The sequence below is a fragment of the Eurosta solidaginis genome, chromosome 1 (assembly GCF_040869045.1).
Source record: "Eurosta solidaginis isolate ZX-2024a chromosome 1, ASM4086904v1, whole genome shotgun sequence".
Lineage (NCBI taxonomy): Eukaryota > Metazoa > Arthropoda > Insecta > Diptera > Tephritidae > Eurosta > Eurosta solidaginis.
In genome coordinates this window covers 99,585,034-99,612,408 of record NC_090319.1, presented here as the reverse complement: position 1 = coordinate 99,612,408, position 27,375 = coordinate 99,585,034, and the positions used below count along the sequence as shown (strand labels likewise).

At 39.0% G+C, this 27,375-nt stretch overlaps 3 protein-coding genes across 7 annotated transcripts in view; 1 reads left to right on the top strand and 2 right to left on the bottom strand.

The window, feature by feature from the left end:
* ClpX (Caseinolytic protease chaperone subunit) overlaps window positions 1–17,316 on the bottom strand; it is a 61,423-nt gene extending 44,107 nt beyond the window's left edge. Inside the window, exon 1 of the mRNA XM_067759337.1 lies at window positions 17,008–17,316. The gene's annotated coding sequence lies outside the window, so the exon portion shown is untranslated. The remainder of the gene's footprint in view (window positions 1–17,007) is intronic.
* LOC137236566 (protein transport protein Sec24C-like) lies at window positions 168–4,845 on the top strand. Of its 5 annotated transcripts, none has more exons than XR_010948494.1 (8): window positions 168–352; window positions 409–522; window positions 585–833; window positions 952–1,346; window positions 1,410–1,577; window positions 1,744–2,534; window positions 2,604–2,796; window positions 4,637–4,845. XR_010948494.1 is itself a non-coding variant. In XM_067759322.1 (7 exons), the coding sequence occupies exons 5-7, from the start codon at window positions 1,484–1,486 to the stop codon at window positions 4,658–4,660; spliced, it is 909 nt and encodes a 302-aa protein (XP_067615423.1). In that variant the 5' UTR covers window positions 168–352; window positions 409–522; window positions 585–833; window positions 952–1,346; window positions 1,410–1,483; the 3' UTR covers window positions 4,661–4,845. The 5 variants fall into 5 exon arrangements, 2 of the variants coding, with proteins under 2 accessions (XP_067615423.1, XP_067615424.1); XR_010948492.1 differs by having other exon boundaries at window positions 2,604–2,893; XR_010948493.1 differs by having other exon boundaries at window positions 2,604–3,488.
* On the bottom strand, window positions 7,300–11,079 carry Surf6 (Surfeit locus protein 6). The gene is made up of 3 exons (XM_067759339.1): window positions 11,062–11,079; window positions 10,490–10,685; window positions 7,300–10,430 (listed from the first exon to the last, which is right to left on the bottom strand). The coding sequence occupies exons 2-3, from the start codon at window positions 10,599–10,601 to the stop codon at window positions 9,658–9,660; spliced, it is 885 nt and encodes a 294-aa protein (XP_067615440.1). The 5' UTR covers window positions 10,602–10,685; window positions 11,062–11,079; the 3' UTR covers window positions 7,300–9,657.
* Window positions 17,317–27,375: the final 10,059 nt, after the last annotated feature.

Genomic DNA, 27,375 nt, shown 5'->3' with positions numbered 1-27,375 from the left:
GTTTTATTTATATTAAAGCTTTTATCATTTTTTTTTTAACTTTGAAAAAACTCCGAACACCATTCTTTCATTATATGACATTCGACTGCCTAGTGCACTGCCTTCCACTCTATTCGCAACATAACCTCTACTTAAGCTGCCAAACTATATAGTAAACAATGGCTTGGGCTCTACGCTTACCATCTCACCAATGGCACGCACGGTTGAGGGTGAATTTGAGCCACCCATTGTAATTTTTGTGAATTGGGTTCAATTAGGTGTAATCGTTGCAAGGCTTATATGTCACCGAATATGCAATTTGTAGATGCTGGTCGTCGTTTCCAATGTCTTATTTGTAAAGTAACAACAGAAGGTAAAAAAAAATCTCACTTTTACTTGTGTTCATTGATTCATGTGTTTTCTCAACAGTGCCAAGTGAATATTTCCAACATTTGGTTCACACAGGACAGCGTGTCGATAAATAAGAACGTCCCGAACTTGTGTTGGGTACATATGAGTTTTTAGCTACAAAAGACTTGTCGCGTAAGCAGATCTAAATAAATCTCATATAAGTTATTTACAAATTCCTTATTTTGTTGACACAGAATAATACACCCCCGGAGATACCAGCATTTGTATTTGTAATTGATGTATCTTATAACACCATCAAATCGGGATTAGTGCATTTATTATGCTCACAAGTGAAAGAAATTCTAAAACATTTACCCTTCGATCAGGGTCAAGAAAAATCTAAAATGCGCGTAGGTTTCATTACCTACAATAGTACTGTACATATTTTTAATATTAAAAGTAGTTTGGCACAGCCGCTAATGATGCTTGTAGGCGATGTGCAGGTATGTAGATGCTTTGTTTAATATTACTTCAAAAGTTTACATGCACTTATTCATCTTAAATACGATATGTTTATGCCTCTACTCGATGGCTTCCTTTGTCAACCCGAAAAATCTGAAGCTTTAATAGATGCATTAATGGAACAAATACCCAAAATGTTTGTCGATACAAGAGAAACTGAAACTGTACTCTATCCAGCTATACAAGCTGCCTTAGAAGCTTTAAAATCATCAAATTGTGCTGGCAAATTATTGGTATTCAATTCAACTCTACCCATCGTTGAAGGACGTGGTAAATTGAAGAATCGTGAAGATCGTAAATTGCTTGGTACTGAAAAAGAAAAAACCGTGCTCACGCCACAATGTGTCTCATATAATCAACTGGGTCAAGAATGTGTACAAAATGGTGTATCAGTCGATTTATTTTGTTTCAATAATTCATATATTGATATAGCAACACTGGGACAAGTGTGTCGGTTGAGTGGCGGGGAAGTCTACAAATATACATACTTTCAGGTAATAATAATTTTACATAGTTATTATAAATCAATAAATAAATTTGTCTTATTTTATAACAAGCTGATTTGGATGGCAGTCGTTTAATTGAGATCATTATTAAAAATGTTTCACGGCCAATTGCTTTTGATGCAGTAATGCGAGTACGCACCTCAGCCGGCATACGTCCAAATGACTTCTATGGACACTTCTTTATGACAAATACCACCGATGTGGAATTGGCTAGTATAGGTAGGATAAAGTTTAAAATATACAGGCATGATCTGCCGTTCACTTTCCACCCCATTTAAATATGCCGGGCATAGGTAGCGAGTTTGAAAGAAAGTCAGATACAGAACATGCCCGATTTAGAACAAATTTTACATTGTTTTTAATATACATTTGCTCACACTAATAGACTGCAACAAATCTTTTGCCATCGAAATCAAGCATGACTACAAATTACCGCCTGAAGAGAATATATATTTACAAATTGCACTGCTCTTCACATCGATTAGTGGTCAACGCTGTTTGCGTATATTAAATTTAGCATTACGTGCCACAAATACCATAGCAGATGTTTTCAAATCTTGTGACTTGGACGCCATGATGTTATTCTTTGCTAAACAAGCTTGTCTCAAATTGCTTGAGTTAACACCCAAACAAGTTAAAGATAATTTAATAAATCGTTCAGCACAAATATTGGCATGTTACCGCAAATATTGTACTTCACCAACGTCAGCGGGACAACTTATATTACCGGAATGCCTAAAATTGCTACCACTTTATGTATCATGTTTACTAAAGAACGATGCCATTTCTGGTGGTTCCGATATGACAATCGATGATCGTTCATATGTTATGCAATTTGTATTAACAATGGATTTAAATATGTCTGTTAGCTATTTTTATCCACGTTTCATACCTATACATAATATAGATGTTGATGATAATGAGCTACCGATGTCGATACGTTGTACACATGAAAAGATGCTGGAAGATGGTGCCTACATACTCGAAAATGGTGTACATCTATTTGTTTGGTTGGGACAATCGTTACCACAAACATTCATACAACCAATATTTGGTGTGCAATGTACACAACAAGTAAATGCAGAACGTTTTGCAATAATTGGTGATACGCCATTAGCACAGCGTGTGCATAATATTATTGATACAATTATGAGGGAACGTACTAGAAATATGAGGGTATGTTAAATATATTTAAGTGATCTGAACTGATAGTAAGTGGCTGTCTATATAAAATGTTTACTTTAGGTAACATGAGTCAGACAAAATGATAAATTGGAAACGGTATTTCGGCATTTCCTTGTCGAAGATCGCTGCACAGATGGCAGTCCCAGCAACTTAGACTTTTTATGCCACATGCATAAGGAAATATAAGATTTATTAAGTTAGCTTGTAAGCGGTTATGGAAAAAGCAGCAGCAGCAGTAGCTATAAGTCGCAAAGTGGGTATAGAGGTGATGATAGAACAACAACGCTATCAATGTACCGTAGCTATTCCCAGAATCATGCACGTTTGCATAGGCTTTCGCGTAAAAGATGGTAGATTACATACTTTATACAACATATTCATACAAACGTTCGCAATACAGAATGAAGCCTTTAAATTCTTAAGTAATATAATGAAAAAATTGTGTCCAAATCCCGAAGAAAGTAACTATAAAATTTGTGTCAGTGAAATGATAATTATTGCTTTTGGTTGTAGTTTTGAGCTCGAGTGCCTTCTGGTCGTATATGCCGTTTCTTTTGCCATCTACCTGTAAGGCGTTAAACTGTAACGTCGCCGTGGACTCGTTCAGTGTAATGTGTAATGGCGACCCAAAGTTCCTCGTGGAAATAGAGGGTGGGGTGGGATGGCTTAGAAGGTTTAAAGTGATCATATTAATCGTTCCCGAGATGGTTGTTGTTGCTGTAGCAGTGCTTCGCCCCACCTAATAGGTGCGACCGATCACAAATTGTCATCAGTATCCTCTAACGGGAGTCCAAGGAAACTCGCAGTATCAACAGGGGTGGACCATAATGTGAAGCGTGTTAGAGGCGTGGGTCCCACATTACAATTGATGAGATGGTTGGTGTCATGTGGGGACACATTGCAAGCAGGGCATACATTTTGTATGTCGGGGTTGATTCTGGATAGGTAAGAATTTAACCCGTTACAGTATCCAGAACAAAGTTGAGCTAGAGTGACTCGCTTTTTCCTGGGGAGTATACGGTCCTCTTCCGCAAGTTTTGGGTACTGTTGTTTGAGTACTGGATTCACCGGGCAATTCCTAGCATAAAGGTCCGACGCCTGTTTGTGGGGTTCACTGAGGACCTGCTTGTGTTTTTTTGCTTCATACGGCTGAGTTCTCAGGTGCCGTATTTCCTCATAATGCTTACGGAGATGACTCTTTAAGCCCATAGCGGTGTTGGATCATCAATCAGATGCCTGTTGAGATCCCCAGGTTTCTGGGTATTCTACAGAAACTGTTTGGTTAGCATTTCATTTCCTTCCTTTATTGGGAGTTTTCTCGGTTCATTGTGCAGGTGGTGTTCTGAGGACATAAGAAGGCAGCCCGTAGCGGTTTTGGGGGCAGCATTTTGGCAGGCCTGTATTTTCTTCCAGTGAGTGATCTTTGGGCTTGGCGACCATATCGGAGACGCGTACCATGCAAACGTCCATTTAAATTTACCCCAAGTACTGCCGATTGATCGAATTATATTAAATATTTGTTACAGCTCTGGATTTTTGTTACAATTGCTAGTGCATGCTCTCCAAAATGTAGATCCTGATCGAAAGTCACACCCAAGATTTTAGGGTGTAAGACAGTCGGTAGGGTAATGTCATATGGTCGACATTTGGCGCGGCCATGTTTTAAATAAAATCACCGATGATTTGGTTGGTGACAATATCAGGTTTTGCGAGGCGACAAAACTGGAGAGATTGGGGAGATAGCTGTTTATTTTATTACAAAGCTCATCGATGTAGGAAACAATAGCATAGGCGTAGAAGCAATAGTAACTCCTGGTGGTAAAGGTAGCTATTGATATGTAGAAGTTAAACAGAAGTTTGAATATGAGTTTTTTTAAGTTATTGCAAAAAAGTGTTGAGGATTTTTAATATCTTACGAGGTACCTTCGTACATGTTTCTAAGAATGAAGAATGAGATTTATTCAAACTCAATTTTCACCACGACAAAGCCGCTGAGACTTTGCTATACTTTAACATACAATACTTTACCCCTTTTTAGCACTACTATCGTTTTTGATTTTATTAAATTTTATAAAATGTTTCTTCCTCTACAGTTCAATTTACGTATTAGATGGTAAAGATGGCTTTCGCATTTTCTCCATCAATAACTGTGACAAGGTGGAAGAAATCTATGCGCGTAAATCGCAAAATATTATCGTGGTCGAGCGTTTCTTCAATAGCTCTCTAGTGGTGATGGTGACAGCAGAGAAACCCAACTGTTTACAAATGTTACACTTCAAAAAGAATCAAAATATCTGGCATTGCTTTTTTTTTTTTAAATGTATGAAAACATTTATTTGAAGCAATTTTTAAATTTTATAATTTATTTAATATTTTGGGAAAAATTTAAACAACGTGACATCAGGACGGACAAGGCGACAGCTGTTTCGATTATACCTTGTAAATCTCTTCAAAGCCTTTTCTCCCGGGAGTGGGAGTCGAACTCGCACCCCTACGATAGTTGAAATGGTTGTAAACGCATTCAGCTACGTCATGCCTGTTGTGAAGTCTTTCCCAATTGCCTTATTTTGCATATTTTAATCTTTTACACATTGCATACTTCGTATGCAATTATGTGTTAAAGCTATGCTTGGTACGGCGGTTTTCAAAGAAACTTTGGTTTTGTTGCTGTTTTCGTTCTATTTATAGAACTACAACGAATTAACCAATTTTGTCTGTTTGTATGATTTTTAATAATCGGGGATTGCCCATATTGTTTTTGTTTTTTAAATGTATGAAAACATTTATTTGAAGCAATTTTTAAATTTTATAATTTATTTAATATTTTGGGAAAAATTTAAACAACGTGACATCAGGACGGACAAGGCGACAGCTGTTTCGATTATACCTTGTAAATCTCTTCAAAGCCTTTTCTCCCGGGAGTGGGAGTCGAACTCGCACCCCTACGATAGTTGAAATGGTTGTAAACGCATTCAGCTACGTCATGCCTGTTGTGAAGTCTTTCCCAATTGCCTTATTTTGCATATTTTAATCTTTTACACATTGCATACTTCGTATGCAATTATGTGTTAAAGCTATGCTTGGTACGGCGGTTTTCAAAGAAACTTTGGTTTTGTTGCTGTTTTCGTTCTATTTATAGAACTACAACGAATTAACCAATTTTGTCTGTTTGTATGATTTTTAATAATCGGAGATTGCCCATATTGCTTTTTTTTTTTTTAAATGTATGAAAACATTTATTTGAAGCAATTTTTAAATTTTATAATTTATTTAATATTTTGGGAAAAATTTAAACAACGTGACATCAGGACGGACAAGGCGACAGCTGTTTCGATTATACCTTGTAAATCTCTTCAAAGCCTTTTCTCCCGGGAGTGGGAGTCGAACTCGCACCCCTACGATAGTTGAAATGGTTGTAAACGCATTCAGTTACGTCATGCCTGTTGTGAAGTCTTTCCCAATTGCCTTATTTTGCATATTTTAATCTTTTACACATTGCATACTTCGTATGCAATTATGTGTTAAAGCTATGCTTGGTACGGCGGTTTTCAAACAACAGCAACAAAACGAAAGTTTCTTTGAAAACCGCCGTACCAAGCATAGCTTTAACACATAATTGCATACGAAGTATGCAATGTGTAAAAGATTAAAATATGCAAAATAAGGCAATTGGGAAAGACTTCACAACAGGCATGACGTAGCTGAATGCGTTTACAACCATTTCAACTATCGTAGGGGTGTGAGTTCGACTCCCACTCCCGGGAGAAAAGGCTTTGAAGAGATTTACAAGGTATAATCGAAACAGCTGTCGCCTTGTCCGTCCTGATGTCCCGTTGTTTAAATCTGGCATTGCGTCTACGGCTCAAATACCCACAGTATATGAATGAATCGAACGCACCCAATTGTCTGCCTAACGGATAGTATACATATTCATCAAATCGAAAATATTGCACCAAACGAACTGGCTCTGAATACTGAAACAGTACACATATTCAAAATTGATGAGAAGGCTGTGATGATGTTATAGGATGAGTTGTTGAATAACATAGGAAAACCACTTTAACCCATCTATATATTTGCATTACAGCTAAAGCTTTACAAACAGCAAAAATTGCTGGCGCCAAGCAATTGGAAAAGGCAGTGAAGCATTCATCACACTGTACGGATGGTGCAAAGTTAGAAACTGCTGTTGTAACTGCTGCCACCGACACAACGGTCATCTCTACTTCGCTGAGTAGCGGCTCGTCCGACTATCTATCGAAGACAATATAATCATATCTTTTGCCAACACAGGTTAGCGATGTGCTTGCACAGGAAAAGATTTCAATTAAAAAACAATACCAATTAAGAGAGTTTATGTTATTATTAAAGTACTTACTTTTCTTTATATCAACTGTATTAATTTCAGTTACAATTTCATGTACATATATAATAAAGTATGTCGTGGTACGATTGCTGTTGGAATTAGATTTAGAACAATAATAAGTCTGACTCAATTACTAGTCCTACATTTTTAAATTCATATTTTACTTTACTTTATTACTTTAAAATTCAAATACGACAGCAATCGGATTCCACGACAGCTTTGATTATTCTTGATCTGAAAAAAAAGAGTAAATCTAATTTGAATTTCTAACTAGCTTTAAGTTGTAGATTTAAACTGATTCAAATAATTGGAGTTTTTTCTAAAGCTTAAAATTATTTTCTGTTCGCTTGGAAAAGATTTCAATTGGAAAATAAAAACCAATAAGGCGAGTTTATTATTAAAATACTTACTTTTCTTTATATGAACTGTATTAATTTAAGTTACAATTTCATGTACATATATAATAAGGTATGTCGTGATACGATTACTGTTGGAATTAGATTTCAAACCAATCAATACTCCTGCTAAGGGTTGCAGAATTATTGCTTGAATGATTAGATTTAGAACAATAATAAGTCTGACTCAATTACTAGTACTAGTAAATCTAATTTGAATTTCTAACTAGCTTTAAGTTGTAGATTTAAACTGATTCAAATAATTGGAGTTTTTTCTAAAGCTTAAAATTATTTTCTGTTCGCTTGGAAAAGATTTCAATTGGAAAATAAAAACCAATAAGGCGAGTTTATTTATTATTAAAATACTTACTTTTCTTTATATCAACTGTATTAATTTAAGTTACAATTTCATATACATATATAATAAGGTATGTCGTGATACGATTGCTGTCGGAATTAGATTTGAAACCAATCAATACTCCTGCTAAGTGTTGCGGAATTATTGCTTGAAGGATTAGATTTAGAACAATAATAAGTCTGACTCAATTACTAGTCCTACATATTTAAATTCATATTTTACTTTACTTTATTACTTTAAAATTCAATTACGACAGCAATCGGATTCCACGACACCTTTGAATATTCTTGATCTGAAAAAAAGAGTAAATCGAATCTTTTGTTGAGTAAATTGATTCAAATAATTGGAGTTTTTTCTAAAGCTTAAAATTATTTTCTGCTCGCTTTGAAAAGATTTCAATTGGAAAACAAAAACCAATTAAGCGAGTTTATTTATTATTAAAGTACTTACTTATTTTTTATATAATAATAATGAAAATAATAAATATTGAAAATTCAATTTTTTTGGTTCATATTTTATTCATGTGGCTGCTCCAGGTAAAGTAAATCAGCAGGTAAAATTCAAGTTATATGGCGGTTATATAAATGGTAAAAATGATTGTCAAATGACTGGAAAATGTAGAGTGAAATGACCGAAAATATGACCGCCATTTAACGCGCATTGTGACGTGTGTGAGCAGAACAGTGATATGCTCACATCCTATAAGTGGGAGCGGAATGCACAATCACATAAATAGGTACGAAATGGGAAAAAAGTTACCGACGCCTGAACAAACGTGACCAAAATTTAATATGGGGCGTGACCGCACAATGACGGTAAAATGGCTAGTCAAATGACGTGGAGCGTTTTTGCAGGGCAGTTATAAGATTTTGACGTCTTTCACAACTGCACCAGCACAAGGTTGTAAACGGTAATGCCACAAAATGTTGTTAGACTAGTAGACTAGACAACTCAACCGACATTTTTTTTGACAGGTTGAGTTGTAATCTGTAATACCAAATTGCGAAATTTCAACCCAACCAGAGTTGTTGTAAACGGTAATAGGGGCATTATTTCAATACGCTCTTGTGAGTCACATATGACTCATTGGACAGGGAAGTTGTTAATATGGTAGGTGTCACACCCATTTTAAAAAGTTGTTTTTTAAAGTTATATTTTGCGTCAATAAACCAATCCAATTACCATGTTTCATCCCTTTTTTCGTATTTGGTAAAGAATTATGGCCTTTTTTTCTTTTTTCGTAATTTTCGATAAAAGTGGGCGTGTCATAGTCGGATGTCGGCCATTTTTTATACCAATTAAAAGTGAGTTCGGATAAGTACGTGAACTAAGTTTAGTAAAGAACGAATTTCTGCTCAGCTGAGTATAAAAAAACACGGCTATTGTTAATAGAAAATGCTCGCAATGAGTTTTGAATTCGAAATCAAACCAAGACAGTCTACAAAGCTTTTGGGATTGTAGAAGCATTAGTAGGACAAGAAAAAATTTAAATTTAGGTACATTTCATGACATATTCGATTATTGAATACGAAAACCAAAACATTTAAACGGCAGTATATCGGCACTCTGATGTTTGTGAGTGTACCTAGCCTGTAGTAACAATATTTTGATTTTGAGTATGCAATACTTGATTTTATTGTTGTCGATATTTAGACCATTGTGGGTTAGTATGGTACACAATGATTTCGACCTCAGTTTGAAGTCATATTCAGAAACATTTGATTGTTGCTTAGAATATACCCGCTGCAGGTATGCCTGTCGTAAGAGGGGACTAAAATACCAAATTGAACAAGGGGCTGTGTAGGCCTTCGGGGAGTATCCTTATCGCTACAACAAGTTTTCAGTGAGAAGCTTTCCATGACAGAAAAACACTCGTGCCAAATCACTGCCGAGTGGCGACCTCGCTTGTAAACTGTTTTTTAATTTTTATTTTTTTTTTTTTGCCTCCTCAAACATCAACATTTGAAATTAGCAGATAAAATAAGCTGAACCTTTTTAAAATCCAGGTATTACCCTACCTTTTTTTGTTAATTTTTTCAGCTTTTTGGTCTTCTTATCTTTAATGCGTTTGTTAATGTTCTCCTCTCGTTTCTTTTGCCTTTGCTCTATTCCTGAAGCAACCTTTTGCTTGCGGTCCACCCAATCTTTCTTTGATTTCTTCTTTTCAATCTTGCGCTTCTTTATCGCTTTGTATAGTACCTTTGGATCATCCTTTACCTTTTTGCCTTCAATCTTATCGAAGGCCTTCTTCCAAGCCAAATCGGTTTTTATTTCGGCCGCCTTCTCCACTTCTCCTTGCTCTTTTAATTCACTAATTTTCTTATCTGTCTGCTTGATTTTCTTCAAAATCTCACGCGGATTTTGATGCGACTTTTTCACTTTAGCTCCGGGATGTGAAACGAAATCAAACTTGGAGAATACAATTTTGCCTTCTTCATTGAATACAGGTTTTGGCATTATCTTTTTAATGCCTTTTTTATCTCTAGCGCCCATATCAGCAATAGCATGTTTTTGATTCTCGTTTTTTATGGACTTGGCAGCGGATATTAATATTTTTTTGACTTCTTTATTCTTCTTTAACTTTTTAGCTTCGCGTTTCTTTAGTGAACGCTCCGAGGCTGGCCGTTTCTTGGCTTTCATTTTATTTTTTATGATATTAAGACGATCCTGTAGTTCATTGATTGGTGTTGCTTTTCGTGCATCCAAAGCATTCTTGGCTTTCTTCGCATTCTTATTACTCTGCAGTAGATAATCATCGTATTCTATACCTAATAGTGAAATGTTAAAATATTTAAAGGTTTGTGTTCCACGAAATTTGCATACTTGCCTTCGATTGAATCTGGAACGTTGTATGTTAATAACATATCCATAACACGCTCATTTTCTGTCCGCATGAGGGCCATTAAACCTTTTTTATCGAATGGCACGGACATTCTCATAACTTCAACATTAATATTTGCCAAAAATTTAATTGAAAATTATTTATCCGCACGTGTGTTTCAAAACGCAAACAAAAACCATAGCCATTGTAAACCCATAGCATTGTTTACTATATAGTTTGGCAACTTAAACAGAGGTTATGTTGCGAATAGAGTGGAAGGCAGTGGACTAGGCAGTCGAATGTCATAAAATGAAGGAATGGTGTTCGGAGTTTTTTCAAAATTAAAAAAAAATTTATAAAAGCTTTAATAAAAATAAAACTACTGTTTTAATAACAACAAAAACGCCTTATATATTCTATGTACATAAATTCGTAAAGATTATCTCACTTTAAAATTTGAGTTAAATAATCTAAAGTTTTGTTTTGAAACTGAGTCGAGAACTGTTCGTGTGAATGTGCGAATTTTCACCGATCAGCTGTTAGTTGCGCTACTTGGTAAAATTTACAATGAACCATAGTGTACAAGTACAAGTGTGTTGACCATAGTGTACCTAGACCATTGTTTACTATATAGTTTGGCAGCTTAATTCGAGGTTATGTTACGAATAGAGTGGAAGGCACTCGCAGGCCGTGAAAATAGGCACTCGAATGGAGTGGAATGAAGAACAGTAGGAAGACCAGAGTTGCATTGGATCAATCATTGCATCAATATTAAAGATAAATTTAGAAAAAATAATTAAATACTTGAGTATAAGCAAACATTTTCTTTCAATTACTGCAATTAAGGTGTCCTAGATGGTGATAGATATATATTCCAAAATTATAACATTTTATGTCTGTTTAAAAATTTAACTTCAATTTCCCTAAGATTTCCGTAATATGGCCATTAGTGGTGTTTGTGTGTGTGTGCAAATTTTGAGCGATCAGCTGTTAGTTGCGCTACTTCGTAAAGTTTACAATAGATATGTCCAGGCATGCTTAACCAACGAAACGATATCATTTCGTTACGATAATCAACGTTAATAAACGAAACGAAGTCATTTCGTTTCGTTTATTAACGTTAAGATCGTCAAATTAACGAAATGATTTCGTTTCGTTTTCTGCCATATCAAAACGAAATCAAATCGTTTATGTTGATTATTAATTTCAAACTATGCTGGCAAAGCTGATTGATGGCGGAGTCATTAAAGGTGAAAGCATTATCCAAGCTGATTGCAACTTTTCTCATGAATTTTGACAGTACGAACATTTCTCAGAGTATTTTTGACATTACCACCAACGAATTACACAAACAAATTACATAGAGTTTGTGTGTGTATGTGCGCTCGTTGTTGCCACCTTACGGCTTCACCATGGCTATAGCATTGCCAGCACAATTCAAACATAAAGTATCACGTTTTCGTTAACGTTTTTAACGTTAACGAAAGCTTTTCGTTTCGGTTAAAAACGAGATACAATTTATCTTGATAATTTCTTTATCGATAATATTTCGAAGTGTTTCAACGGAAACGGTGGAAATTTTTTGATAAACGATTAGCTTAACGTTAAGGTGCATCCCTGGATATGTCATATTTTAGAGCGTATGTTCAGTGGAACGTGCTTTGGTTTAGATAAAATAATCATTTTCCACTGTTGACGCAATTGTAAACAAATTATATCCACTCCATGCAAGTGGTTTGTATTCAGTGGCCCGTAATCATAGTCGCTGACTTAAAAATACTGTTTAGTTAAAATCTTGCCTAAATTAAAAATAGGATTTAAAATTTTGATCTGTCATAGACATATTAAACGGCTTAAGTGCAGTATACGGACAATTCCAAAATCAAAAAGTGAAGTATGAGGATTGATAGACATGGTCAAGGTGTGTATAACTACACAATTTTTTTTGTGGGCAAATGACAATAACAGGAGTTATTAAGGGTCAAAGTTCATATGAAGCTTTTTTAAATCTAAATTTCTCTTTAAGTATCGAACCGATTTTCAAAATTTTTTTTATTGTATAGGTAGTAAAATTACCTTTCATTTGATATGCTGTTTGTATTCCTATACCGTAAAATTAAAAAACATGGTTGTTGTAATTTCATTAGGCTGTAACTAAAAACGAGCAAAAGAGTGCGTACCGTGGCATGGTGCCACGGTTCAGGCAACCACCCGGACTGGGCATGGCGTAGCCCAGGGTTATTTAAATAAGCACAGCCGAAGGCAGCTAACTCGGAAAAGTGTTCTGCACATTAAGGAAACAAATACCAGGTGTTCTGCGCAGAATTACTGTTAATTTGCCCAAAATTAAGTTTTGGTATACCAGGAACAGGACAGTTAGTATTGCATTGATGGGACTAAGGATATTATATGTAATTTTAAATGAAAGCTTTAATTATTTCCCATCTACCAAACTATATTTTCATATATTTAATATAGCAAATAAATTAAGAAAAAATTAAGTTTTTAAAAATTTTGATATGTTTTTTAAAAAATTATATTATTTCAGGAAATTCTTTGCAGTTATATACTTAAGATATACATCAAATGAAAGGTATTGGAAATGCATATCCAACGACGTCAAAATTTTGAAAATCGGTTCAATACTTTAGAAGTAATTTAGATTAAAAAAAGCTTATTATGAACTTTGACCTTTAATAACTTTTGTTGTTGTTGTTTTCCCAACAAAAAAAATATACCGTTATGTTTCTTTTATTAATACCTATCGATCTCAATTTTTCGTTTTTTTATATCAGCATTGTCCGTATACTGCACTTGTTCCAAATTTTTTAATTTTTTAAAAGTTCATCCTGTTCCTTATACTATGTTCAAACAGAAAAATAAATTGAACAATTTCAATTTAAATTTAGTGGTGTTCATACAACTCAATTTAGCTTACACAATAGTAATTTGATAGCCGGTTGGCTCAGCTCTGCAGCAACAACATACTTTTGTTCAGAATGTCAAAATGTGCGTGATGGAATTAGGCGAATGGAATGAAATGAAAACATAAAACTTTGAAATTTGTGTGTGTTGTAAGAAAATTTGTTCAATGTTTTGGTTTCATTTTGAGTTTGCCATCCTCTTTTGACTATCCCTACTCCAGTGAAATGAAAAAAATAATATCAGCTGATGAGATGAGCCAACCATATAGTTGAGCCATGCGAAACTGACGTTTAAATCTAAACAAACGTGGTTACTTGACTCCACGTATAAAAAATGGTAATTTTTTACTTAACGAGAACTCTTAAAATACTACAAAATTGTCAAAGAAGTACCTGAAGACACGTTTTGATCTCGGGAATCATAGTCCGGTGGCGCATAATTATCGTTCAATTCTATTTAAAAGTTATGAGCAAACTTTCTGTAAAAATTCGATTTTTTTATTAGCTGTCAATTTAAAATTGAGAGCTCAATCTATTAATTGAACATGAACATATTAATTTAAAAAAATAATTACTTAACTTTTTTCTTAAAAATTATTTAAATATCGCAACATAAAGGAAAAGGTAGTTAAAGCGGATTTGGGCTCCTTTTACTATGTTCAAACAGAAAAATAAATTGAGCAATTTCGATTTAAATTGAGTGGTGTTCATACAATTCAATTTAGCTTACACAATAGTAATTTAATAGCTGGTTGGCTCATTGAGCAACACCATACCTTTGTTCAGACTGTCAAAATGTGCGTGTTGGTATTAGGCAGATCGAATAGAATGAAAACATAAAACTTTGAATTTTTTGTGTGTTGTAAGAAAATGATCCGTAATCATAGTCGCTGACTAAAGCTGGAGTCATTGGTGCCGTATGTCGTATCGCTGTATCCGTATCCCTAACGTAATCAGCTGTTTATCGTTACGACGGTAAACCAAAACCCATTTGGTTGGCTACGATACGGTTACGACCTTAGCGGCACCAATAATCGATTGCATTGATTCTCATAAGGTTGGTCGAATCAGCTGTTAAAAGGTTACCGATAAAGCACTAATGTCTCCAGCTTAAAGCTGCAGACATTGGTGCTTTATCGGTAACCCCAATTGGTAACCTTATAACAGCTGATTCGACCAACCTTATGGGAATCAATGCAATCGATTATTGGTGCCGCTAAGGTCGTAACCGTATCGTAGCCAACCAATTGGTTTTTGGTTTACCGTCGTAACGATAAACAGCTGATTACGTTAGGGATACGACTAAAGCGATTCGACATATGACACCAATGACTCCCGCTTAAAATACTGTTTAGTTAAAATCTTACCTAAATTAAAAATGGGATTTAAAATATTGGTCTGTCATAGACATATTAAACACAGTTTTCAGCTAAAATAAGCATTGACAGGGTATCCGCATGAAAAAAAGGCATTTATTGGCGTTATGAAGAAATTTTTTAGAAGTTTTAAAAGTTAACCCTGTTCCTTACAACCGTGGTTACTTGACTCCACGTATAAAAGATAATAATTTTTTACTTGATAAAAACCATTACAATACCACAAAAATTGCCAAAGGAGTACCGGAAAAGCATTTTGATCATAATCCCGAGGCGGATAATTATCATTCAATTCTATTTAAAAGTTATTAGCAAACGTTTTGTAAAAATTCGCTGTTTATTATCAGCCGTCAATTTAAAATTGAGTGCACAATCTTTTAATTGAACATGAACATACTTATTTAAAGAAAATTTACTTAATTTCGTTCTTCAAAAATTATTTAAATCTCGCAACATAAACGAATAAGTAGTTAAAGTGGATTTGGGCTCCTTAAAGGAAAGGAAGCAACAAAGCTATTCACTCATACACCCGTATTCATGTTGAGTAGTTTATATAGTGTCACGTACACCTACTTTTGGCTCTTTGGGGCACCCTTGACTAGCTCAGTGTAACAATGGGTAGTGGTTCTTAACCCTATCCCAAAGAGCCGGACGGACACATACTCATATCTCCTCTTCGTTCGTTTTTACCCACACACCTTCAAACCCCAAGAAGCCCACCCTGCCTTGGACCGCTCGCATCACGCAAGCTACTCTGCGGTCACCCTAGTGCCATGCTCCACCCACCTCCACTTACCTCTTCATCTTGCCATCCTCACACCCCGCCCAAAAAGAGGTATTTATCTCATCATTTCGGAACTAATAATATCAAAATGTATTCAAATAATAAAAATTAATACAATAAAACATCTTACACACTAACGTCTTTTACATATGAATGATTTTATATATCAACGGCATTAGACAAACCGCCCTGCCGCCAAGCCTATATGTATAAACCAATAATGCATAAAAAAAATCTCAATACGGTTAGGGGATCCTACCTACTAGAGCTCTATAAGGCAGTTATATCCCTGCCAATGTATGTATGTGTGTATCTAAGTATTTATATGTATGTATATGTATCTCATAAAAAATATATATACGAACATTCAAATAATTGCTTTGGGCAGACTCGCTTTGTACAGAAGCCAAAAAAAAGAATCAAAACATGTATACAAATTTGACCTGACATGAAATTCCATATACCAAAAAAATCAGTCATATGCAATTAAACAAAAAAAAAAATAAATTAAAATTGAATCAGTCTACTGTGACTGCATTATCATCATGCTCACACGCAACAAGTTATGAAAATATAAATTTAGTATGTCCCACGACCTGGGCCATAGTGTACCTATACCAAGTGTGTTCACTAAGCGATAAACGTCAAAACTACAAACAGCCTCGCTCACCTGATGGAAATCTCAGGTCTAGAGTCGCATTTTTAGTCTCAACGACAACATTTTTGACTACCAATCGTATGGACTTTTTCAATTTTTCAATCATTCGGAGCATTCGGTAATGGTATCCATTTTGAATTCGCTGTCATTCCGAATCCAGCGAGTGCCTGTCAGAATGCTTGACAGATAAGTCAACACACTTGTTCTTGTACACTATGACCTGGGCGCTATAAATATAAAGCTTTGTTAGAAGCTTTTGCTTCTCCTCTATGGAGTACAATAGGGTGCTCTAAAATAAAATTATTTTTACTTGCTATCAAAAAAAAACTTTAAATGTTTAAACTTGGATTATATGCACTTAAAGGTTGGTTCGCGTGTGCGCATGTGTTAATCTCACAAAAAAAATTTACACCAACAAAATAACGGCTTAAAGAAACAAATTAAACCTCACTACAAAAAAAAGTTAATTAAAGTTGTAATCCTTGGAATTACGTCCTGAGGGCGGCGGATAAAACCAGATCTATGTTTGTTTGGTAGCGATGTTCGGGCTACGTCGCAACAAGGCATATGTTCAAAAAAAAATAACGGTGTTCACAACGGGTTTTTTCCGGGTAACTGGGCGACTTTATATGTATTGAAAATCACGTTTCCGTACTTCGTGTGAATATATATATGTATAAAAATGTTGGAAATATGCTTTTTACCGCCGTTTAAAATTAACGCCTCGGTATAAGGTTATCTATACATATATGTACGACAATAGCTTAGAAATTAAGACTTACGGCGAGTTGTGCCATTTATGCCTCCCGCGCTGAAAGGATCCGGGACACAACTTCGCCGTAGCTATCAATATATAGAAATCAAAGATCAGCCACTTCCATTTACTCGTATGTAGGTCAGAATCCCACGTATCTGTACTCCCTTCCTTCAGCAAACCTCTGCTTCCACGGTATCACCACCTTTTTATTGCAGGCTATCTAGGTTAACACTTTTTATTATTTATTTTTTTATAATTTTAATCACCACTGTTTGCAAAGAAAAATTTTTAAACTCACATCACAGAGTCACAGACTACACAATTAAAAAAACTTTCCGCTACTTTAGCGCGGTCTTATACGGTGACAATCACTTTGATACTAATCTGCTCTGCCCATATGTTCAGCCCTTTTATCTCTTCCTATTCGTATAACGTTAATCGTTATTACACTCTATCCGCTAATCGCCTGTGGATTATGACCTAGCATATTTATTGTTGCTGTAATCCCAGCCTTACGATATACGAATTGGCATACGGCAACCTTCTACCAAAAGCTCTACCTTTCGTTGAGTTCTGTTCGTTTTGATCGAGAGTCGACATTTGTGACAGATCACCATGAAAGCAAACGCAGATCAAAACAAACAAACAAAAAAAAACACACAAGAAATTTTGATGTGATGGCTTTGAGTAGTTTAAGCAAAATAAACGAAACGATCACTATAAAAATGGTCATAATAAAGACACGGTGCTCGTAACCAACCAAACACAAGTGGGCCCGCTAATATTTTACCAGTTGCGGCTATCACTTGTGCCTCCGCTTTCCTACTTTACAACATAGAAATATAGTCATCCCAAATGTATCCGCCCTTACATTGCCACCACCGAAAGCAATTAAATTTTCTTGCCAACGTAGTACACGCCTATACACCATCGGTGGGGTATATAGAAATACAAGATATGCGACCGTTCGATTACTACACTGGGAAACCAGTCACTGCATCGAATGGATCTGGATGTATTATCGATTCCGATGGTCTAATATAAAAAAAATGCACACGTTGTTATCGCAAACCATACAACATGATACAAGTGCGTTTCATGATGGACGTACTTTTCCAGGTGCAGTGGAAGATATAGATCGAACATCTGATTTAGCTACGGTAAGTATACAATGTAAAGATTTGCCAGTTATGACACTTGGAAATAGTGCAACTTTACGTACAAGCTAATGGGTTGTGGCGTTAGGCAGCTCATTGGCTTTAAGTAATACAGTCACGGCTGATGGAGTCAGTTCAACTCAGCATGTTTCCCCCGAATTAGGTTTAAAAAAAAATCGAGATATACGTTATATCCAAGTCGATGCTGCCATCACATTTGGCTAGCTCTGGAGGGCCACTTGCTCATTTAGATGGTGAAGTGGTGCTAACTTCCCGGAAAGTGACTGCTGGTATTCGTTTTGCTATACCCATTTGCTATGTGAAATTATTTTTTTTAATAAAGGATTTGTACTGTAAGGGCACACATACGAGCGGTCCATCAGCTTTTTGCGGGGAAGAAAACGTCCTGTCAGCCCAACGCGGGGAACACCCACCCCTGACACAGTCTCCTGCTTCGGGAGCTATGCCGGGCATATGAAATAACAGGCGGAATGATGACGACATCGGTATGGCAAATGGAGATTTACGGGAAGTATAAAATTGAGTCGACACGTATCAAAGTTGCTTCAGTCCCTAGTTTATACACACAATGCCCCAATTAATGTCTATAAGTCAACAAAATGGATTTACTAATCGCGATTCTCTTTCAAATTCGATTGAGTCCTATTATGAATGTGATCGCTGCAGCTCGGACGTTGACTCGAAATTTAACATCAAACTAATTTTAACGTTGAAATGTTTGAGAGAGAGTTTATTTCTAGAACAGGGATTAGAATATAAATGTATGACAATCGAACAAATAATGGAATTGTACAAATTAAACTTACCGCAGTTGCGTCTCGTCCGGCTTACTTTCAGCGAATGATATTGACAAGAGACAATCGCGGTTTACATTCCAATGCATACATATAAACAGATGATTCACAATAAATACAAGTAACAAATGATCGACAGGGTTGCGTGCGGCCGTGCTGCCACACCCCCGCCCCGTGAATCAACAAGATTCACCAGATTCTACGTCCAACAAAGCAAATTTGGATGCAGCTCGCCGCCACGTTCCTTTCGAAGTACGCACGTCCGCTTGCCTAACGACGCCATCAACTCCTGGGTAGACTTGTTCTATAATGCCTCGACACCATTGATTACGTGGTATGGAACTGTCGCAAATAAACACAATATCGCCAATCTTCAAGGATCTTGTAGCCTCACACCATTTCGCACGACGGGTTAATGTTGGCAAATACTCTGCAATCCACCTCTTCCAGAAGTGATCTCGTAGTTGGCGAGCAATCCTCCACTGCTTTCGCAGAGCACATAGCCTTTCGGGCTGTACATGAGTCGCTGGTGTGTGTGCAGTGTTGGCCGTGCCGAGCAAGAAATGGTTTGGCGTGAGTGGTTCCTCCTGGTCAGGTGATATTGGCAGATGAGTGAGAGGACGAGAGTTGACGACGTTTTCCGCTTCGATCAAGAAGCAAAGCAGTGTGTGTTCCTTCGGACATCTCTCTTTCAGTGTTTGACGCAGCACTCGTTTTACGCACTGCACCATCCGTTCCCACGCACCACCCTCGGATGGATTGATCGGAAAGTTGAACCACCACTCCACTCCTTTACTTGACATTTCTGCCTGCAAGCGCTCGCAGTCGAATACTTTACTAAACCGTTTAGCTTCTTGATTGGCGCCCACAAAATTATTTCCATTGTCTGACCTTATTCTCACGGGAACTCCGCGACGATTGATGAAGTTGCGGATAGTTATGATACACGCATCTGTACTTAAGTCATGAGCGAGTTCCAAGTGTATCGCCCTAATGGTGAGGCAGGTGATCAGTGCCCCCCAGCGTTTATCTTGACGTCGGCCGATCGTGACAATGATAGGGCCAAAATAATCGAGGCCGGTGTAGGAGAACGGTCTTACGTACGGCGTTAAACGATCAACGGGCAATGGGCCCATAGTGGGTACAACTGGCGCCGCTCTGGACAATCGACAGACTTGACAGCTACTAATAACGGTTCGAAGTAACTTACGCAATCGGGGTATCCAATATTTTTGACGGATTTCGCAGATTGTTGCTTCTGCGTTTTGAAACATCAACGTGATGGTGGTTCACTAGAAGCTTTGTTAGCGGATGATTTGAGGGTAATATAATAGGACGTCGAGTGGGAACTGGTAGCCATTCTGCGGCGTCGATGCGACCTTTCACGCGAAGGATACGGTGCTCATCTCTGTTAGGCGAGAGTTTGTAGATCACACTTGACCGAGAGATGGGAGTGCCTTTTTCGAGCAAACGGAGTTCTGCGGCGAACGCTTCAGCTTGAACCTGGCGATAAATAACTGTCTTTGCCGCTTCCAATTCCGATGACGTTAATCCATAGACCTCATCAGGTTGCTTACCGTTGCGGCATCGCCCCACGAAACGAGTCACCCATCCAATTGTTCGGATCAGTCTGCAAAAAGATGTAAAACGGTTGTAATCGACAAAAATATTACTCACAACGGCCAAGGCATGTTTCGGTCGGAGTTCTTCACCGCCGGAAGCGTCAGTTTCTTGGATTTCGGGGCCTGTTGGCCAATACTCTTTTCTCATTCGCAAAAACTGTGGGCCACTTAACCAACACGATTCGGACTCAGTGCAAGTGCGTCTAGCTCGGGTGGCTTCGTCGGCAACGTTATGACCTGTTGGTATCCATCTCCAACTACATAATGTTCTAGCGGCTATGATTTCCGCCACTCTGTGGGCGACAAATGGTTTATATCGTCTATGTTGGCTGCGTATCAACTTGAGTACGGTTGTTGAATCGGACCATAGGACACAATCGGATATGACAACCTCATGCTCCTCACGGATTGTTTGCATCAATCTTGTGCCGAGAACTGCGGCTTGCAGCTCGAGGCGCGGCACAGTGAGTGGCTTCAGTGGAGCGCAGCGTGATTTTGAACAGACGAAGGATACGCTTATTTCACCAGCCGAGTTTTCGATCCTCCAGTATGCCACTGCTGCGAACGCCTGTTCGCTAGAATCAACAAAAATGTGCAGCTGAATATCGTTTGGCTTTTCGCACCGAAAGTAGTATCTTGGAATTTGCAAACATGTGGTTGATGGAAGTCGTTGTTGCCATGAACGCCAAGCATCATTGAGATCGTCGGCTAATTGTTCATCCCATTTAATCTTTCTTCGCCAAATTTCACGCATTAATAATTTCGCTGTAATCGTAAGGTTGTTGAGAAATCCGAGGGGGTCGAATATCGACATTACAATGGTGAGCAGTTCTCGTTTGGTGGGTTTCCGTTCGCCAGTGTTGATGGCGTCGTCTATTTTGTGGAATCGAAGTCTAAAGGTGAAACAGTCGGTAGACGGCTGCCAGACCATACCAAGAATTTTCTCAACGGCTGTCCCTTCCTTGCTAAGAATGGGTATGGCAAATTCCGTCCCGTTGAGTGCCTCCAAAACTTCTTGCGAATTCGATGTAAAGCGGCGTAACTCGAACCCTGCAATCTTATGGATGTCACGCACTTTCTTCGCTACGTCGATTGCTTCCTTAGCATCGTTAAAACTATCAACGAAATCATCCACATAATGTCGTTCAAGGATCGACTTCGCGGCTCGAGGAGACTTCTCTTGGTGTTCTAGGGCGTTCAGGGATTTCACATACTGGGCGGCACACGGAGAGCAAGCCGCTCCGAACGTCACTACTACCATCTCGAATACCTCTGGTTGTTTTGATGTGTTGCCGTCACGCCATAGGAAACGTTGTGAACATCGGTCCTCCTTACGTATGCGTGCCTGATGGAACATTTCCTTTATGTCGCCACATACTGCTACTGCTCCTTCCCGAAAGTGGAATAGCACGGACGGCAGAGGCTGGTACTCTTGTGGACCCTTAAGCAACTGGGAGTTGAGAGAAACACCATGGGACTCAGCTGCAGCATCAAACACTAGGCGAAGTTTTCCAGGCTTGTTAGGATTGGTCACCCCAAAGTGTGGCAAGTACCAAGTTTTTTGGGAGCTTTGTGCTGCTTCATCTGGCGTGAGTCTACGCGCGTAGCCCTTGGTGACGTAAGAGTCCATGATGTCCTTGTACGCATTGGTGAATACTGCATCTTTTTGCATGCGCCTTTCAATACCGACCAAACGTTTGTACGCAGCTGAGTAGCTTTCAGGGAGATGGACGTCGTCTGTTTTCCAAAGCAGGCCGGTTTCGTAGTGCCCGTCTACATGGCGCGTGGTTGAGGCAAGCAATGAACGTGCTCGCACGTCTGCCTTGCCCTCAATGGGTGGTGATGACCTTACTCCAAACCCTTCGGTGCTGAAATAGTCAGCAATCATGACGTCAAGCCTTTGCTCAGACGTATGCCCTACGAAGAGACTTGTGTTCGATTCTGGTGAAGGGGCTGTTGAGGAACCAAATACTGTCCACCCCAGCTCAGTGTGGGCGGCATACGGTCCGTTGGCATTGATTCTTATGGTCTCACTCGGAAGTCCTAAGTGGCAGTGATCCAGCCCTATGAGTAGTTTTGGTGTAGCCCAGTTATATGGTACTAGTGGTAGAAATCGGTTATGACTAATGCTTTGACAAATATCAGTATCGCTCAGAGTCTGACATGGCAAATTCAGATCACGTACACTGTAGACATGGCGAAGCGTGTGCTTTTTATTCATACCACACCCGCTAACCAACATGCTGACCACTGAAGCAGGCTTGTGTGCCTTGTGCCCACCAAACCACTGCACATTGAAGCTTCGCGCTTCACCCTTGAGACCCAACTCCTCACCTAGTGAACTGTCGATCATGGTAACGGAAGAACCTTCATCAAATAAAGCGTAAGTGTCAACAGTATTCCCATCATTGTACAACGTCACGGGCAAAATACGGAAAAGAAGTTTACTAGACTTGACGTTAGTGACGCAACTCAGTACTGATGCTGAGTTTGGGGTACGACGATCTTGTATGTCTGATGCGGACTTCTCCGCAGGACGGTGCACAGGGGTACCGTCGTGAAGCAGCTTATGATGCGTTTTCTTGCAGCCATTGGATAAGCAAGTTTTGCGTCGGCGACACTGTCGCGAGGAGTGGCCTCTAGCTAGGCATGCGAATCATAATCGTTGGTTTTTTACAAACTTCCACCTGTCTGCTACATTCGCGTCAAAAAACGTTCACATTCCTGAAGTTTGTGATAATTTTGACACATGACACATTTGGACTTATGAGTTGGTTGCTCTTCTACGGCGTGTAGTACCACCCGACGTTTTGGCTCACGTGGCTCGTGCTCTTGGACTTTGCAAATTAAACTCGCTATTTCACTAAGCCATTCGCTTAAGTGAACGACAGTAGGATACGGCTGTATCGCGGATGAGTAGCGCGCCCATTCAAGGCGCTTAGACATTGGTAACTTGTTGATTAGCTCGGAAATCAAGGTTGGATTTGCTAAATGTTGATGACCGCCGGCGGTCTGTAAAAAGGCAGACACATTTTTTACTTTAGTAGCAAGTGATATTATCTTGACAACTCCGCTTTCCGATATAGGGCTAATTTCCTTCACGACAGCTAGCTGGCTTTGAATGAGCTGCTCTGGTCGACCGAACCTAAAACGTAGTTGCTCGATAACGGCGTCGACGTTGTCGGGGTGAATAAGCAGCGATTTCACAGTCTCTCTAGCTTCACCCTTTAAACTTTTTTGAAGGCGTTGGTTATTTTCCAACTTCGAATACCCGTATGCAGACGTAGATTCTATAAACGCATTGATGAAGAGTGGCCAATCCTCAGCTAGTCCACTGAACTCTGGGAGATCTTGGAGTTTCCTTGGAAACGTTAAGGTAGACGGCATGCTGATGGGACGGCTGACGGGTGGCGGTGGCAATGTGTTGTTTACGTTGCCGTATGAAGACGATATAGCAGGAGTTGAATCTAGAGACGCGCTGTATCCTGATCGCATTGTAGCAAGGGGCATTTGAGCTACCAATATCTGTAGCGGCGAACGAACGTGTGGCGGGAGGCATTGTCTCGTAAATTGCTTCAACGGAATTAGCGCTAAAGACTCCGGTGGTTGTAGTTGGAGCTGCGTTATGATATGTCGTTGCAATATTTTTTTCGGCGGCAGCGAATGGCGCGGTGGAAAACGATGGTACGGCGCGGTTGGCAAAAGTAGTTGCGTCGACGTTGACGCTGGCAGAATAGCCGGCGCTGGCAAATAGGGCAGCGCAGTTGGCTGGCTTGGCGCTGGCAGCGGGTGCGCCTGACATGGCTTTATATGGAACGCCGGCATAGTTGGCGCTGGCAATAGAAGCGCCTGCCAGTGCACAATATGAATCACCATCATTATTAGCGAAAGCGGGTTTAGTCGCACTGGCAACAGAAGCGCGTGACATGGCACTGTATGAATCACCGGAAAGATTGGCGAATGTGGCACTGGCGGTTGTAGTATCTGGTATGGCATTGTAAACATCACTGGCAATTGTGGTTGAAACAATAGCACCCAGCACGGAGGAAGTTGGCATTGCGATATAGAAGGCATTAGATTAAGCAGTGGGATCAGGCGCGGCAGAATGGCCCGATTGCATTGCGTTGTGGGTAGCGCGGACGAAGGAAGCAGCGTTTGGCGCAGCGGCGTCGGCTGAGGGCGCAACAGAGCTTTGTACGGTGGCGTAGGACATGGGAAAGTTAACGGGATGCATTACTTGGTTGGAAGATTCGTAGATATTTCCATTTGTAACGGGAGTTGACATCGTATGATGTTGGACCGCTAATTTTAGTTGGCAGTTCTGCGCCTCATTCTCCCTAACCTTGTTATGCACCCTTTTCAACTCACTCTCCAATGCTGCGATTTGTTTCTGAAGCACAGATATGACGTTATTTTGTGCCTCTACGTTGTTGTTGTTGTAGCGATTAGGTTACTCCCCGAAGGCTTTGGGGAGTGTTATCGATGTGATGGTCCTTTGTCGGATACAGATCCGATACGCTCCGGTAACACAGCACCATTAAGCCCGACCATCTCGGGAACGATTTATATGGCCACATTGAACCTTCAGGCCATCCCTCCCTCCCCACCCTCAAGTTCCATGAGGAGCTTGGGGTCGCCAGAGCCTCGTCTGTTAGTGAAACGGGATTCGCCGCTCGAAGGTGAGGTTGACAATTGGGTTGGAGAAGCTATATATTGCGCTATACAACCCCTTGAATCCCGTGCCTCTACGTTGTTGACGTTGGTAGCGCCACCCTCTTCTTGTAGCCGCTGGCTGTTTCCTTCACCGCTTACCACTTCTGCTTGTAAATTACTTTGCTGTACTTGTTGAGCGATGTTGTTGCCTTCGTCGCTACTCATTGCTACGTTTATTGAATTTTCTGGTGTATTTGCTTCACTTTCTGTTGGCTGATCCTCTTGGAAACGTGGACTTTTCCTCCGTACCGGTGTTCGCGGCAAAGTCCCCAATGGCATGTTAATTAAGTGGAACAATATATATAATAAAGTTCACAAAGCTGCCTTGCAGCAACATACATATACATTTAGTATGACGAAAGAAAAAATGTACTTATTGTTTAGACAGCATACAAAAACGCCGGTAACGGTGCTCCCTTCCAGTGATGAAATTATTTGCCAATGCAAACTTTATAGAAATTGCATCGCGAATTAAAGATGTGATCGCTGCAGCTCGGACGATGACTCGAAATTTAACATCAAACTAATTTTAACGTTGAAATGTTTTAGAGAGAGTTTATTTCTAGAACAGGGATTAGAATATAAATGTGATGACAATCGAACAAATAATGGAATTGTACAAATTAAACTTACTGCGGCTGCGTCTCGTCCGGCTTACTTTCAGCGAATGATATTGACAAGAGACAATCGCGGTTTACATTCCAATGCATACATACAAACAGATGATTCACAATAAATACAAGTAACAAATGATCGACAGGGTTGCGTGCGGCCGTGCTGCCACAATGAATGTAAATCAAAAATTGCTTAGACCCATTCAAGTGAAATATTTTAACCTGAATTGAAATCTGCTACAACTACGTCCAGAAAGTGTTTCTAACAGGTACATGTTCTTCCCAAGTGCTTTCGTTATCCTGCATTTCGTAAATTTTTTACAAAATTTCGCGTTAATATTATTTTTGAAGTCGCTTAGCACAAAATTCCGTTTGTATACTTCCTGCCCGGGTACGAAGCGCAGTTCGCGAATCCTTTTATTATACCGTGTCGCATTTGTTTTATATGCCTCATGTAAGTTATCCTTAATTTTATCCCGCATAATCCGAAGTCGATCAGTATTGTTCAGCGATAGCAATTCGTGGTCATCAAGTGAACTAAGTTTTCGGGCCAAAGCATAATCGGCACCACTGGTAAACATGTGCATTCCAAATAGGGCAAAGTAGGGCGATACACCCGTGGCAGAATGCACTGCGCTTCGCAATGCGCATTCAATTTCCGGTAGGTAGATATCCCAATCTTGGTGGTCTGTTTTTAAGTTTGCGCGGATTGCGGCCAACACCGATTGGTTGACCCTCTCCGCTGCATTAGACTGAGGCGAATAAAAGGCGGTTTTTAGATGTTTGATGCAATACGTCTCTACCATTTGGGTAAATTGCTTTGACGTGAACTGCTTCCCATTGTCAGAATGTATTGTTTCCGGTACCCCGAACTTGTAGAAGATTTCTTCGGTCAGGAATTTCACGACGTTGGTCGCCGTTGCTTCACGCATTGCCTTTAAAAAGGTAAATTTAGAGAAATGATCCACAACTATAAAAATATACGTATTCCCACTCTTAGATCTAGGGTACTTTCCTAAAAAATCTACATACAAACGGACAAAATTCCGGACTTGTACGAACATGTTAGGCCAATAGTATATGCGCCTTAAACGATGCAAGGTTTTGGTCATTCCTCCATGTGCGGCTGTTTCAGCACAATGCGCGTTTTCAATTAGCGTCGATGTTAATGCCGCCGGTACCCATAGCTTCCACTGGCTTTCTTCCAACTCGATATCCCTAACTAGCATTTTCTTAAAAATAAAACCGTCCTCTACTTTTAGATCGGGGAATCGCTCAGCATTTTTCTCAATCGTGCCTATTAACCCTAAGTATTCCTCAGATTCAAATTCTATCGTATCCATGCCTGCTATTAACGATTGTGATATATCTTCTATACAGCGAGATAGAGTGTCAGCAACTATGTTTTCCAACCCTTTTCGATGTTCGATTTTGAAATTAAATGTCTGCAAATGCAGGGACCACCTCGCTAA